At 45.4% G+C, this 15,313-nt stretch overlaps 2 protein-coding genes across 5 annotated transcripts in view; one reads left to right on the top strand and one right to left on the bottom strand.

Moving 5' to 3' along the window:
• Nucleotides 1-14,555, bottom strand: part of COL4A1 (collagen type IV alpha 1 chain) — a 127,894-nt gene extending 113,339 nt beyond the window's left edge. For both annotated transcript variants that reach the window (XM_074561594.1, XM_074561604.1), the window contains exon 1: nt 14,236-14,555. In XM_074561594.1, coding sequence (XP_074417695.1) covers nt 14,236-14,298 — 63 coding nt within the window. In that variant the 5' untranslated portion in view covers nt 14,299-14,555. The remainder of the gene's footprint in view (nt 1-14,235) is intronic.
• COL4A2 (collagen type IV alpha 2 chain) overlaps nt 13,874-15,313 on the top strand; it is a 147,632-nt gene continuing 146,192 nt past the window's right edge. Inside the window, exons 1-3 of one of the 3 annotated variants that reach the window (XM_074561581.1) lie at nt 13,874-14,044; nt 14,964-15,068; nt 15,209-15,269. In XM_074561581.1, coding sequence (XP_074417682.1) covers nt 15,025-15,068; nt 15,209-15,269 — 105 coding nt within the window. In that variant the 5' untranslated portion in view covers nt 13,874-14,044; nt 14,964-15,024. Of the gene's footprint in view, nt 14,045-14,438; nt 14,564-14,605; nt 14,695-14,963; nt 15,069-15,208; nt 15,270-15,313 lie in introns of those variants that run through there. The other 2 variants (XM_074561563.1, XM_074561572.1) reach the window with 2 other exon arrangements.

Here is a 15,313-nt window from a genome sequence, read left to right as displayed (position 1 = left end):
AATAAAAAGGAGTGAGGGGAGGAAAAAAAAATAGTATTTGTAACAGATAGTTGCTTACCAAAATGAGGTTTTATGTACATTATGCATAATGCATCTCTTAGTCCTAAAAGGAGCGAGCAGTGCTAGATTATGTTTGCGTGAAATGAATTATAAAATACTTTTTAATATTGCATGTAATATTGATGGGGTCCTATTAACAGATACTTCTGCGAGTAGGGACCAGTGACATATGTGGAGAACAGAGAAAAAGAAAATCCTGAAAGAGATAAAGTGCCAGTATCATTGACTTGTAAACAAAAATGAAGATTTCAGAAACAAGTATGTGCACATTCTTCATTCTATAATAAAAACAAAGGATATGCTTCTGGTGAAAAAAAATCTTAGTCAAGAGACATAATATGCCAATGTATAGACATGACAGTGTACTTAGCACAGGACTGAGAATAGTACAGACTGCAGTGCACAGGCACTGTGTTTGGCTGATACTGCAGGTTCCAAAATGAAGTTGTTTATTCAAACTATTTATAATTTTAGAAAGAATTCTGATAAATAAAAGTATAGTGGTAATATTTTTATCATTACTCTAGCAATTATTTTACTGCCTAGTCTGAGGCAAAAATACATAATGTACATTTCTTTTGAATTTTCTCCAAAATTTTTCTTTCCAGTATTTCTTGATAAGGCCTGGAAAAAGAAACAAAATGAAGAAAACAAAACTCACCTTTTATTCCTAAACATTTTGGGCTGCTTTTTCCACAAAACACATGCATTCCTGCATTTCACAGGGGTTCTAGATGCTGCAATCTGTACCAACTGTCAGTAGTCCTTAAAAAAGACACAATACACCAGCTGGGCACAGCCACAAAACTTTATGGGTTTGATTCAACCTCCCATTCTTAGTCCTTCTTCCCTGAAAAGGCCTCTGGACTAAAAGGCCACCAGAAGATCCCACCCAGTAGTTTGTCTCCTTTGCACCGTCAGAGTTACGAGGAGAAAAACAGGTACCAAGATCCAGAGTCTTTGAAGCTAGTTTGAAGCGTTCACTTAACAGTTGGAAATATTAAACCAAACCCTATAGAAAAAGTTGCCTTATACTCTACAGGTAACATTCTGGAAGACATCTCTTTGTTAATGTCTTTATTATTTTATTTTGTTTTTTTAAATCTCTCTTTGATGACTCAGCCTACAGCCTCAGGAGGTATTTTTCCCTTGCTAATTTACCTTAATCACTTCACCTAGTTTCTCACCTGTCAACACATCCAGAAGCTTTTAATGGCTTCCTGACATTAGATAACACCGTATATGTTCATGTGTTCTGCTATATTTTAATTGACTAAGTTTTCAGGAAGCTATCACCCATCATCACTAAGTCCCAACATTGAAACAAATATATATGAAAAAATAAAGTGGTTACAGACATGACATTGGACTTTCAGTCTAGGGAACAGGGTAACGCTGGTTAAAAGGGAGGAAAACAGGCACAGGACATCTGACCTCCCTCTTTTTTTCTCTCTGTAAATCTGTTAAAATCAAATAACCCTCAGACAACCAAGCTGACAAAACTAATTTTTACTCTGCTGACTAAGACCGCTAGCCTACTTCTCTGCACATAATAATTCTTCAGTGACAGTAGTCATTTCTCATGTCATAAACAAAACGCTGAAACACCCTAAGAGTAAGAAAAGACACATAGATCTTACTGACATTTTCTGGTGTTTTTATAGCTTGTTCCCTCCTGTTTCTTATCGCCTGTAGGTTTTGAAGGGGATGCAAGAGGCATTGCTCTTGTTCCTTACTGCAATCAGCCAGAGACTACAGCTTTGACTCCAGGCAGGGATGGAGCAGTGCTACCACCTCAGGCTCTGCTGGAGATCAAACCCCTGTGGTCCCAGCAGGACAGGCCAAGGATCATCACAGAATCTTAGAATGGTTTGAGTTGGAAGGGACCATGAAGACCATCTAGTTCCAACCCCCTGCCATGGGCAGGGACACCTCCCACGAGACCAGGCTGCTCAAAGCCCCATCCAGCCTGGCCTTGAACACTTCCAGGGATGGGGCATCCACAACTTCTCTGGGCAACCTGTTCCAGTGTCTCGCCACCTTCACAGTGAAGAATTTCTTCCTGATATCTAACCTAAATCTACCCTCTTTCAGTTTGAAACCATTACCCCTTGTCCTTTCACTGTCCTTGGGCTCATGGGAAGCAGATGCGACTGCCAAGAGTCTGACACGGGATGTGCAGCCCACCAGCTGATCCACACTCCTCTACCTCTCCGATGGGATGAAGGGCAGCGGGTGCTGGTCCCGGAGCACAGCCCTCCTGCTGGCCAGCCTGAGCCTCAGCCACGCTCCTTCAAGCTTCAAAATGCAGGTGCTGGCAGCCAGCAAAAGGCAAATGATGCTGATTCACCTGCAAGGCTTTACGTGTAGGAGGCAACAGCCAGGGAAGAAAAAGCTAGCACACCTTTTTCATATGCCACAGTAAAGCAGGTGTAAGGAGAAGGCTGAAACACCACCTATCCCACTGGGAGCACAGCACACATGGGGAGGTATGGGGACACATCTAAGTGCGGCTGTTGGTCTTACCCAGCCAATACACTTAGAAATTATTTCTCTGTCCAGCTGGTATCTCACTATTTCACCACAACGTGCAAAGTGCCCTGACTCTTTTACAGTCCCATCCCTTTTCTGCCCCCCAAACAGAAGCAGGCAAATAAACAGTCTAAAGAAGCCAACACTTGTGTTAAGATCAAGCTTCTCCGTGACAGACCCAGTTTTACATTTAGTGGGTCACTAAATAATTCCTGCAGCCAGTCAGATCTTGAAGCATCAGCACCAAAATTCAGTCAAACAATTAATTCCTTTGAATTACCTAACATGATATTGGGCTATCAGATTAATAATTGGTACTGAGGGAAACAGATAGATCACTGCCCAGCACCAGGGACAACGATGAGATTGGTTAATGATGAAGGTTTATCATAATTCTGCCTTTAGCATGGTGTGATTCAGATTTAAAATATGCTTTCTTGGCAGCTTCCATCTAATACTATAAATCTAAGCACAGGAATTCTGCACTTTACACTTTCTAACACAGCAAATAATAGTGACGAGAAACAGATCATTTTACATGCAATATTATAAGTTCTTTTTTAAACAGTGGTGTTGTACCCAAGCTTTACACTTTACCTAACATTCTAGAAATTCGTAAATTGTCTTCAGGTACAGAAAAACTCATGTAAGATGCTCACATTTTAAGTACATCACAACATTCAATTCTTTTCAGCAATACTTTACCCAATATATGTGCAGCTTCGCAGAGAACTCTGTCTTCATGACTGACTTGATATGATTTATATATCTTTCAATTGAGAACTGTGAAATAATTTTCTAGACAGCTGAAGAACATTTGTCAGAAATGGAGGGGCGTTATCAAAAACAATACAAGACGTGACCTAATCCCATATGCACCTTCCCATATCAATCAATGTCATACATTTCTCCTGGACAATATAGATACACACTGCACCATGTGCAAACCCATTCCGTGTAATTGCCCATTACTGCTGCAGTGATGACACGCATCTGAGCGAGCACGGGGAGGGAAATGCAGAACTTTTCACATGTTGTTCATGAAATGTTCAGACTTTAATCTATGATAATGAATGGGGATTTACAAAAACAAAGAATTGCTTATGGGCCCTGTAGTACAGGGTAACAGTCCAGCTAAAATAAACCTGAGCTCAACAGAAGACAGATACCCAGTACATGGACTTTTTTTGGCACTGCATCAAGTTCTGCACGCTGTTCTGTTTTATAAGCTAAAACTATCCTAATTTTAACCAACAGGAGCTATTTATTAAAATAAATGTTATTGATATATTGACATTAAACAAATGCCTTCCACTGCAACGCAATCCAGACTTATATGCCTGTCAATGCACAGATGTGTCTCATATTGTGTGAGTGACTAAAATCGTGCACAGAAATGGTAATTCGCAAAGTCTGGACCAAAACCATAATACACTGGCTTTCATTTCAGACTGCACGGGGACCGTGTAGAAGTTCAGGCCTTAACATAGGTTCAGTTAGTCTTGACAATATCCTACATCTGTTTTCTGTAGTTGTACTTTCTGTGGGCCTGGCAGCATCCAGGAACAGCGTATCTACAGGATCCTTCTCCTCTTGCTCTCATATTCCCAAGTCCATTCCAGCACCGGCAGCTCCTGTGGTATTGGTGAGTAACTGCATCTGAATGCAAGGAAGGTGATTAGAACAAACACCTCAAAAGGTACGTATGTTACCTTTACAAAGACTGTGGTGACACAAATGGGTACGAGGCAATCACTTGCTAGGCCCATTCCGGTAAGGATTTTATTTGAAGACGCTAGGAAGAAGTCATGATTCTTATAACGACGGCACACAGAAGCATCCTTACGAAACCATCTTCCTCATTTCTGACCTATGCAGTCTTCTGGCTTTGCCCTGTCACCATCATTTTTGGTCTCCTTGATGCTCTAGGAAAAATCCTTCCACAGCCTTAGCACCTTCAACTACTCTAAAAATGAATTAAACAGAAGCTGAAATCATTAGCACCTTTGAGGAACTGACCCTGCACCTGACAGGACAGAGGGCACTGAGCTAGAATCACTGAGAGGTTGGCAGCCGCCTGCCTGCCCGTCTCAGCAGGCATCCAAAGCTTTTCTATGCTCACAACACATCCAGTCCACACAAGATCACAAGCTCTATCCCAAACAAGCACACCATTCCTGGAAAATGCATCAAAAATCAGCATCCACGGTTTGTCTGACCAGTGTGAATCAGAGCACATTCTCAAAGGCACGTCCCCAGCAAGACAGATTTGTTTTTCTGCGTGATTTGAACTATTATTTTGGCATTCTCAGGGGCATGAGCCGAGACAGTAACCCAAAGACTTTAGGCACTGATACAACATTTGCTATATCAACGAGGTCCATAATGGGAAGTAAGTTTTAAAATAGTAATAGAAAGTCACAGACAGTAGGATTACATTGCATAAGAATTAACATCACCAGAACCCATGTCTGAGTCTTCTCCCAGCTGGGATTTACCAGTAACGATCAGAAGAACAACCCCTCCCAGGCTGGGAATGCCAGCTGGGGGGTCCTCAAAACTGGTGGCAGGGGCCAAGAGCCAGAGTCAGCTCCCACAGTTGCTCTATAGCTAAGCAAAACTGTAAGTGCAGGGCTCTAGCACTTAGTCCTTTCCCTCTTTCCTGACTTTTTCTTTTTGTAATAACAGTTTTTGACAATCTCTTCTAATCCCTGGCTTCCAGGATGCTTCTTGCCCTGGTTTCTACTCCAACCCCTTGGGATCACTCACGCAGCCTTGACTCCTCAGAATCACTGTTCCATTTAAAAAAAAAAAAAAAAAAAAAAAAGATAAACACATAGACTTCCTAGGATAATTTTAAGCTTTTTAGTTTCTTCTCACTTTCATTTATACCTCTTGCTATTCCCCATTTTTCTCTAAATATTTCCATGTTAATTCCAAAAATGCAGCTGTTCTTAACAAAGATACAGCCCCGATATTCAGCTAAAAAAAAAATGAGTTTCAGTAAAAAAAAAAACGACTCACAATTTTCTGAAGCAGAGCTGAAATTTTACAAGTATTTACATAGTTTTACTCTTCCTTGCCTATTCTTACAAACTGTTAAAAACACACGTGCATTTACAGCTAAAAAGTCTTCTGAGTTTTGGCCCTGAATACTGCTTGCACATGGATCTTGGCTTTACAGCAGCCAGAATTTATCTTTTTTTATTCTGCTAGCAGATAACTGACTTACCATTGCCATAAAAGGGACAGAGCTTCAAGCACAATACGAAAATTCCTGGAATGTTTGAGTCTACCCTCACTTAGCTGATTTTTCCCTTAATATGTGCACTATGAATACAAACCATTAATGTACTAATTCTTCTTCAAACTTTTATTCTAATTCTTTTCAGCCCCTTAAGTCCATACCAGTGTAATTTTTCAGCCTTATTTGGGTTTCATTACACTCTTACGACTTGTTTCAATGCTTTTAGATTATCAAATATTTCAACAGAAGTCTTCAGTAGACTAGAAAACAAGTTTTCTTCCACTAGATAAACAACTGGACTAATAAGTCCAAAAGACTTACAATATCCAGTCAGCACATAGCTATCCAGTGAAAATGGGCTAATTTGTTTTATCCCTTAGCTACAACTGAAACATTTGTCATGACCAAAAAAAAAAAGAAAGCCTTTCTGCTATCTGTATACTAAACTAAGGACCCCATAAATTATCTATTAAAATAGAACCAGCTAATAAAACAATACATTTTCACCTAAGTTAGGGATTATTTGCATGAAAGAGAAGAGACTTCACTGTGAATTTCCAACAAGAATATCTACAGAAATAATCCTCACATAAGAATGGCATCCACTATATTGATGAATTAGAACACTTTCATCCACTAAACCATTTAGAAATGCTCTACCAGGTTCATGCCCCGGTGTTAAGACAACATCCTCGTGTACAGAAGACATATGAGAAGGCACCTTGGCTAGGAGGAAGGCTGAGCATCTTGGTGAAACCACAGACCTCCCATGTAGCCAGAGAGATTATAGATCCCACAGCAGCCAAGACAAACACGGGCAGAGAGAAGCCTGGACACTGGTTTTTAAAGGTGGCAGAGGAGATGCAGTGTTCATTGCCCCGAGTCATTTTCTTCCAGCAAATGCTAGGGAACACCACCAGACTTCTGGTACGTTTTAAAAAAGTTCAACATCTACAACTGATTTGTGGCTTTCATCATATCTCAATTCAGAGATGAAACATGGAGTATGCAAACTCGAGCTCTTCAGCACATCTCCTCTGCTCCCACTTTAACAGCTGGACAGGGTTCTCCACTGGGGTGACCAACTTTACCTAAAATCTTACTCCTCCTTCCCAGTCGTAGCATTTGAAATGTTCTTTAAGGTATACCTTGTTACCTACAGACAGGATAATGGATAGTTTGTCCCATGCTTAATCTATAAAAGGCTCTATCTCTTCTGAATGCAAAAGACCTAACTCACGAGGTTTTTAATTAAAATATTCTAGTTCTTTTTACTAATCCTTGTGTATTAAGCTAATTCTGGTATTTATTTTATAACTTGGATAATTTATTCTGCCAGTTCCCTCTCAGCCATCTTGAAAACCTTAATCTCAAAACGCTGTCTCTGTCACTGCTACTAGAGAATGAAAGCCACAAAAAGATGAAAGAAAATGAATTATTACTTTGCAATTTGTTTACTCCGCACACTTGACAGCACTTTGTGTTTTGTCCTTTACATTGTTCTGCTGAAGATGCACACCCTTCCTCAGACCCTGCAAGAGGCAGTTTGCCAGCAGCAGTAAAGGTGAAGGCAGCAGGAGCCCGCACAGAGAGAAAAGGCAGAGGAAAGGAGGGGAACAGAGGATGTTTGGTGGTTCTTCTGTTGGATCCACCCAAAAAAACCCCTCCAGCCTACATAAAATTCCATAAAAGTAGCTGAATAACTTTGCTAAAACGACAGTTACTTAATGAGGCTGGCACAATGTTGGCAAATCTTACACAATTTTCCTCAGAACATGTGTGAGGACAGCATTCTTCTGATATGCTGCGTGAAGGTAACATAAGAAAAAATAAATAAAAGAAAAAGAAACCCCGTCTTTTCCCACCTCTCTTCTGGCTTCCCTCATCTCATCTTTGGCCATGTCTTTTTTGCTACATTACTGTAAGGCAATCCAGGCCAAACCCAAAAAAAAAAAAAAAAAGGTTTTTTTGCGGGCTGTGCAGCCAGGCTGACTCATCTCCACCCGAGCGCATTCCCAGGCTGCCGGCTCCCATGGCACCTGCCGCCTGCTCCCGCACCTTGCGCCAGCACTGCACCCATGTCACTGTGACACCCCAGCATGGGTATAAAAGCAGGACGACAATTCTCATTTGAACCCTTAATTATAAGCTTTCAGATGCTCAATGACTTGGCAAATCAGAGGTGAAAAAGGGTATTTCCTACCACCACCACCACACATTTCACCTAAGCTGAGTTAATACAGTCTCAAGGTTTACAATGTTTCTGGCCCGTGTTGGGGATGGAAGCAGGCACAATGTAAGAGATTTCCTAAAAAATACCCATTTGAGATATTGGATCAATCAAAGTGATAATAAGTGAATCCAGAGCTGAACAGAGTATAGAAGTACAAGAGACTGGAAGCTAAAGTGCTTTTGAATATATATTACTGTACTTTTTCTTTCAATTTAGAAAATTTATCCAAATTCCCCCTTCTATAAGAGAATATGCCAGGGATAAAGGAAGATTAGAGAGTCACTTTCTTGATCTTTGAAACATTTACTCAAACCTGCTTAGTTATATACATGTATTTTTCTCAATACTAAATAGAAATTTAAAGCTAAAATGGACACATTTTCCCCCATTAAATCTTTGATCATCCTTTATCTGTTTATAAATGCCAGAAACAAACAATGTTTTTTTGCACTACTTGTACTCTTTATGAAGAACATATTTGCCTTTTCCTTTACTCCAAGTCACTTCAGATCAGAATGGCATAATGATAGTTATAGTTAATTGACATATTGACAATGTTTTAACTTGTTCTGTATTCTACTTCCACATTGTCCAAGATACTGCTATATAAAGACTCTTGGAGGGCTAACGCCACATACTTTTCTGATGTATTAAATCACCAAGAATAAACCCAGCCGGTCACAACCCAGAGAAGTCAAAAATTTATCTTCCCACAAACATCGTTAACTTGCAGCAGTATTTCACACCTTCAACTACTCACTAAAGGCACAGGTTGTTATTCCAGTCAGGCCATAGCCCATGCCCAACTTCTTCCCTTTGACCAAATTTTGCAAGGTGTTAAGGGCCTTTGTGATGGGAAAGTCAACAGAAATTCTGGGAAGGGAGCACTGTGTAACTTTTAAATGCTGATGAAGTAAGTCAATTTATTCTCATGTTGAGGTTGTTTAATCTTCCTTTGTTTAGTCTAGTTCTATAAAAAGAACAATATTCATAAGCCTATCCCTAGAGATGGTTTCTGACATTTTCAAACAATTGTCTTAGCTGCCTGCAGCAGCCATCCTACATTTCTCTACCTGATCAAGGTAACTGACAGTGTATACATCCAGCCTAACCTGAGGCACTATATAACCTAATTATATCCCAGGATTATATATGCCAAACTGAGGAGCTGCAATGAAACACCACAGTAGTCCCGCAGACATTTGATACATACAAAGGCTCAGAAGCGAAAACCGTGCTACTTGGGATGACAGTCCAGGAACGCACTTGCGTGTGCTGACGCTCAACAGCTGGCTCCAGGAACGAAGTGCACGGAGATGAGTCAGGACTGACTGCTCAGGGAGGCTCAGGAACCGCGTTCTCCAACACAGCTGGCAGCAAACAAGTATGTGTTCCCACCACAGCCTACCCTTCCCTCCTGACTCTGGCACCTCATGCCACGATGCTGCAGAAGAGGTGGCCAGAGGCAGAGGGGAAGCGGGCAGGGAGGACAGCGGGGCAAAGGATGTTCCCCTGGGAGCAAGGAGTCACCAGGCCTGCCCCCTTGCTCCCAGAAGTGCCCATGCATTTTGCTCTGTATATATATATTTACCAAATGAGCCTCCACTTCTGAGGGTGGACAGGGAAATCCACAACTGCCACCTCCCCAGCAAGCACTCCTCGCCATGGGCTGGAAGGCCACCTTCCTACCCACACTGTCACGGCCCTCTGTGGTGCACCCTCGGCCACCCCAGGTCCCATACCCCTTCCCGCCAAGCCACCTCGCTCCAACAGGAGGAAAAGGGAGTGCTGCACTTCTCTTCAGACCCTCCTGCACCCCACCATATCCTGGCAGGGGGAACCAAACCTCATCTCCCATTTCCCTGTGAAGCCTTCTAGCCCAAGAGGTGCTTAATTTATAGGTAGTCATTTGGGTCTCTCCTTCTGGCCGCATCTTCTGAATTGAAGTGATCATATCTCCATCCTGAACTAAAACCTGTCAGGGTTTGTTAGACATGCTCTTGGTATTGACAAGTCCTTGAGCACATTCAGGGACAAGGATGTCAAACGGGCTTGGGGGATAGTTCTCTCCACGTGGAAGACAGTGGCAGCCGGAGACAGGAATGGCTGCAGAAGGCAGGTGCCCAACCCAGCCTCACTTCACCAGTAAAAGGACACCCAAGCGAACTGCTGCCAGTCATTCAGACTCACTCATATGACTTCTCCTCAGCCACACGCCAAAAGGCCAAGTCATTTCTTTTATCTACTCTTGGCTTACCTGCCCTGTACTTCTTCATCTCAATAAACCATTTTTTTTAACAAAAAAGGATCAGAAAAATCGTTCAGACTAGCTGAAAGCAATTATTTTTTTGCTTTTGGCCTACAATTGCATGTGTCAGACTGCAGCCCCAAGTACAATTTAAAATTACGAGGGGGGACACAAGGAAGGCATGAAGGCGACACAGCAGAGCTGCCTCTGCCCAGTCGTGATGGAGAACCACTCCCCAGACGGGGCTTACCCGGGGACAGGAACCTCCTGACCTCCCACCAGTGTGTCCCCCCAGCTGCCACCACACGCTCGGCTCAAATAGCACTGGTGGAATTGGCATTGCCCTTGTGGAAAAAATTACGCAAGCTTTTATCACTGTTTTGGCCTGCCTTCTCCTAGTAGCTGGACAGAGTTTGCTGTCACATCTGGCCCAGCTCCTGTTCTGCCAACACTAAAAGTGGAAAGGGAGTTGGGTTGGGATCTCAGAGAGACCACTAAGCCCACCACTGAGCAGTGGCGGTCAGGGCATCTCCTCCATTCCCCCAGCATTACATGGCAGCCAGCCCACTTCTGTGGAAGGCTACTCACCCCCGGGCTCAAACGCAGCCAGAAGATCTTGCTCCACTGCAGAAAGCACAGGGAGACAGGCGCTGCAGCGGCATCGACAAGGTACCGAAACACGAAACCGGGATTTCCATGGCATTGTCATCTCTCAACCAAGCAGTACTAATGTTAGGAAATGGACTTTCTTCAAAGGAAATAGCAGCCTGAAGAGTGTCAGAAATGAGAGCCCCTGCAGAGATCCATCAAAACAAGCTTCTCCTGTAACCGTCTCGCGGGACCAGTCTCTCAGCCTGACCTGGAAACATCTTAATCTACTGCCCCGTCTTCCACACTGCGCTCCTTATAATATGAAAATGAATCTCCTGAGAAGAACACAGAACAGTATAAAAACCCAGATTGGCTATAATTAATATTTTAATTATAATTGGTCAATGATCTCCAGAGGTCCCTTCCAACCCCTGTCATTCTGTGATTCTGTGAAAAAACAACACTGAGGTTCCAGTGCCACATCTGGATGCACTTTATAGTGCCACATTACAACCTGTGGGAGCTGCAACCCAGTAGCTCCTTTTTCTGTACTGAGGCATGTCATCCTGACAGTAGCTGGCTCAAGGCTGGCTTTGCTACGTCAAATGCCTGTGTGAGAGCATTCCTTCTGCATCTCCTTGTATGTATTTAATCATGGATATGTCAGTGATAAAAACAACTATTCACTCTGCCAGCCCTGTTAGACTGCAGAACCACCACCACCACCAGAGCACAGGCTGCTTCTGCTACGTTTGCATTCACAAGCCTCAGTTAGTTACCCCTGCACAACCACGATGCACATATGAAGAAACGTTTTTCCTGTAAGGGTGACCGAGCACTGGCATAGGTTGGCCAGAGAGGTTGTGGATTCTCCATCCTCGGAGATATTCAAAACCTGGCTAGACACAGCCCTGAGCAGCCGGCTGCAACTGGCCCTGCTCTGAGCAGGGGGTTGGAATAGATGATCTCCAAGGCGCTCCCCAGCCTTAGTGATTCTGTGAAGGACAATTAAGAATATAACAAGCTTGTGGCTGCAAAAATAAGATATCTTCTTTTAAATCTAGCTAATATAAGCTATTTGGGGGAAGGAAAGAACCAGACTCATTTTTTTTTTCAGGAGAAAAGTGGTTGCTCCATTCAGCCTATCGCAAACAGTACCGCATACAACCTTGCCTACCACGCAGCCCTCTCCTAACACAACTACTCTTTAAATATAAACAGTGGGAACGCGTTCATCTGAGGACAATGCGAGCACTGGGCCAGCTCTGCCGGCTCTCCAAAAGCAGAAGTATGAGGTCCTGCCTAGGTGTACAATGGATCGCACCACCCAGCCACAATCACTCAGAAGCATCAGCCCAGCTCGAGGACCTCCAAAGAGAAGCCCCCGGCCCACCACCCACGCCTGGTATGCTGCCAGCCAACAGCAGTCTCCGTCGCCTTTTGGGTAGTTGCTAGTGACAGGCTCCAGGGTGGAGCTGGGGACAATGCCAACAGAACTGAATTGACTGAAAGGCCACCCATGTACGGGTGACAGTTTATCTAAGGCAACAAAACTGCAACTTCCACAGCACACTTGCGTTTCCCGGTGGCACTGGTGAGGAAGTATAAATCTGCAATCAGCACAGCACAGAGAGAACAGTTAATTATGGGGATAACTCCATAATATAATATGTATTTATACTATATATATGTAGTGTATATATATAATATATATTATTAATAGATATAATTAACAGCTCCAGATTACATTTTAAGGAATCTTCATTTTAATAAAACAATTTATCCAGCACATAAAGGACACTTCTAAAGCAGAGCCTCTTCAGAGTTGCTAGAGAAGACCTGAAATTGTATAATTGATATTAAAGTTTGCATCTTCTTTTAATAAGCACATCTTCCCTACGTAGCTTTCTGCCTTTGGCTGACAGTCACGGTTTACCCAATGACTTCACTTCACAGTGCAAGACAGGAACATATCTCACAGGCACATATTTATACCTCTAGGAATACCAAATTCAGAACTCAAACATGAACCATTTACTTCAAAAGATTTTAATTAATTAAAATTAATTAATCTTGAAAGGAATACAGTTTAATCAGCTTAGTGCCAAGTGATGGGTGAATCGCCTAAGAGGTGCGTCACCGAGTGATTTACTGCCATCACAATAAGCCTGATACTATCAGCCTAGGAGCAACAGGTAAGACATCAGAAGCTCAGAGCATTTCTTACTTCAGCTGATTCAAGGCGTACATACCATCCCCATGGTCACATAGAGACACCATAATTCATTATAGAACCTCATTTCGTGTGAAACTGCAGAAATTAAGTTTAAAGCGAACCTTTCCAGTGCTTCCTTTACTAATTGCTAATACAAGATCCTACATCTATAGCAGAAAGCATGACAAAAATCCATCTGCTCACGGCTACTGAAGGGTTTTCTGCACCCCTGAATTTCACTATTACAGCATCAACCTAATCCAATGCAAGAAACCAAGGAGACACAAAAAGATGACCTATTTAAAATTATTATGTCAACTACCCTCTACTTGGAGGTACAGAAGGAACTGCGCAAATACTTCAGGAGAGCCAGGAGAGAGAGTCCTTTAACTTAGGGACAGCGGATAGCTAATATCTCAGTGATAAAATTAGCTCCCTGAGCAAAACTTTCAGACTGCTCGCATACTTTCGATTTTAAACGTCTGTGGCTGAATCTGCTTCCATCGGGAAAGGTGCCAAAAGCTCAACTTTAACCATTAACACCAGCAGCCTTCCTGGTCTCCAGCCTACTGCCCGTCGCGGGGGTCAAAGGCAGCACTCTGAGACCAAGACACCAACCACTTTTTTTTTTTTTTTTTCCCCTTGCCTTTCCCTCCCCCCCCTACAAAACCTCACCTTTTTCTTTTTTCCTTTCCTTACCGCAGAAGCATAACTTACTACTTTTTAAATCCCCGGTGCGTGCGTGCTTTCTATTCCCGCCCCAGCCAGCGGCGCTCCTTGCCGAGCCCTGGGAGAGCGGCAGCGCGGCGGGGCCCGTCCCGCGGGGCGCTGGCCCAGACCCCCGCCGACACCCCGTAGGGAGGTCGGGACACCACGCGCGGTGCCGCCCGTCCCGCTCCGCGCCCGCGGAGGATGGGGGTAAGGCGACGAGCGGGCGCAGCCCCGCAGCGGGGCATCCCCGCCGAGCCCACCTGGCCGCTCCGCCTTCCCGAGAGCGGAGGCCCCGCGCAATTCGGGCGGGGGCAGAGAGCGGGGATGGGGGCTCCCCATCCCGTCCCCGCGTGGGTACCCCGCCGCGCCCCCCCGCCTTCCTCGCCCCGCGTACTCACCGCGGCAGAGACGGCGCTGAGCTCGGCGCTCAGCAGCAGCCCGAAGCCTAGCCAGAGCCGCATGCTGCCCGCGCACCGCTCCGCGCCCTCCGTCCCTGGGCGCCGGGGCTCAGTGTGGGGCTCCGCGGGGCCGGCCCCACATGCGCGCCTCTCCCCTCCGTGCCGGCCGCGGCGCCTGCAAATGCCTCGGGGGCGAGGGACTCGCCGCGCCGTAACCGATGGGCGGTGGCAGCCCCCTCTCCTCCCCCCGGGCGGGGACCCTGGGAGGGCGCAACCTCGCCCGCTCCCCGCCGGCCGCAGTTCCTCCTCCTCCTCCTCCCCGCCGCGGGTGGGTGGCGGGCCGGCGGCGGCGGGACGCGGGGGCGGGGGGGGACACGGAGCCGGGGGGAGGCGCGCCGCTTTCCTCGCCCCACACTACCGCTGCCGCCCGGGAGGGCAGGGGCAGCGCGGCGCGCAAGGGTGCGGAGCGGGCGGCGGAAGGGGTCGGGGCGGGGGGAAGGGGACGGGGACGCTGGCTCTGCCCGGTCCGTCGGGGTCCGCGGCCCCGCGGGTGGCTCCGCGCCCGGGGGACGCTGCGGGCTGAGCGAGGCGGGGAGCGGCACGACCGACCTCCCCCGGATCGGCCCGGCCGGTGGGGCCGCCCGCAGCCCCGGCAGCGGCGTCGCCGAGTCCGGAGACCTCCGGCGAGGGGACCGGCGTTTACATGCGGGCTCTTCTCTGCTTTGCAGGGGGGGCCGTCCGGCGGGAGGAAACCCTGAGCCCGAGCCCCCGGCCGGGGAAGGAGCAAAAATGGACATCTCGCAGCTTCCCAGTGCGCGTACTTTTACTTGTCAGTAAGTAATTCCGCTCGGCAGGCTTCTGGAAATAACAACTCTTTTAAAGTTGTATTGTCACCTTTAACTGGAAAGTTTTACCACGTGCTTGTTTTGTGCGAGCTGAAAACAATATCGTGTTTATTCACCTTTGCCTGCAGGGATCTGGGGGTTCTACTGATCCTGATGGAAGTTGTGCTGTCAGCCGTCAAAGTGGATGCTGTAAGTAAAATACCTTATGACTTTTACTGAGGAGAGAGAAGGAA

Source organism: Larus michahellis, chromosome 1 (genome assembly GCF_964199755.1).
Source record: "Larus michahellis chromosome 1, bLarMic1.1, whole genome shotgun sequence".
NCBI classification, from domain to species: domain Eukaryota; kingdom Metazoa; phylum Chordata; class Aves; order Charadriiformes; family Laridae; genus Larus; species Larus michahellis.
This window is presented reverse-complemented; position numbering and strand designations above follow the sequence as displayed.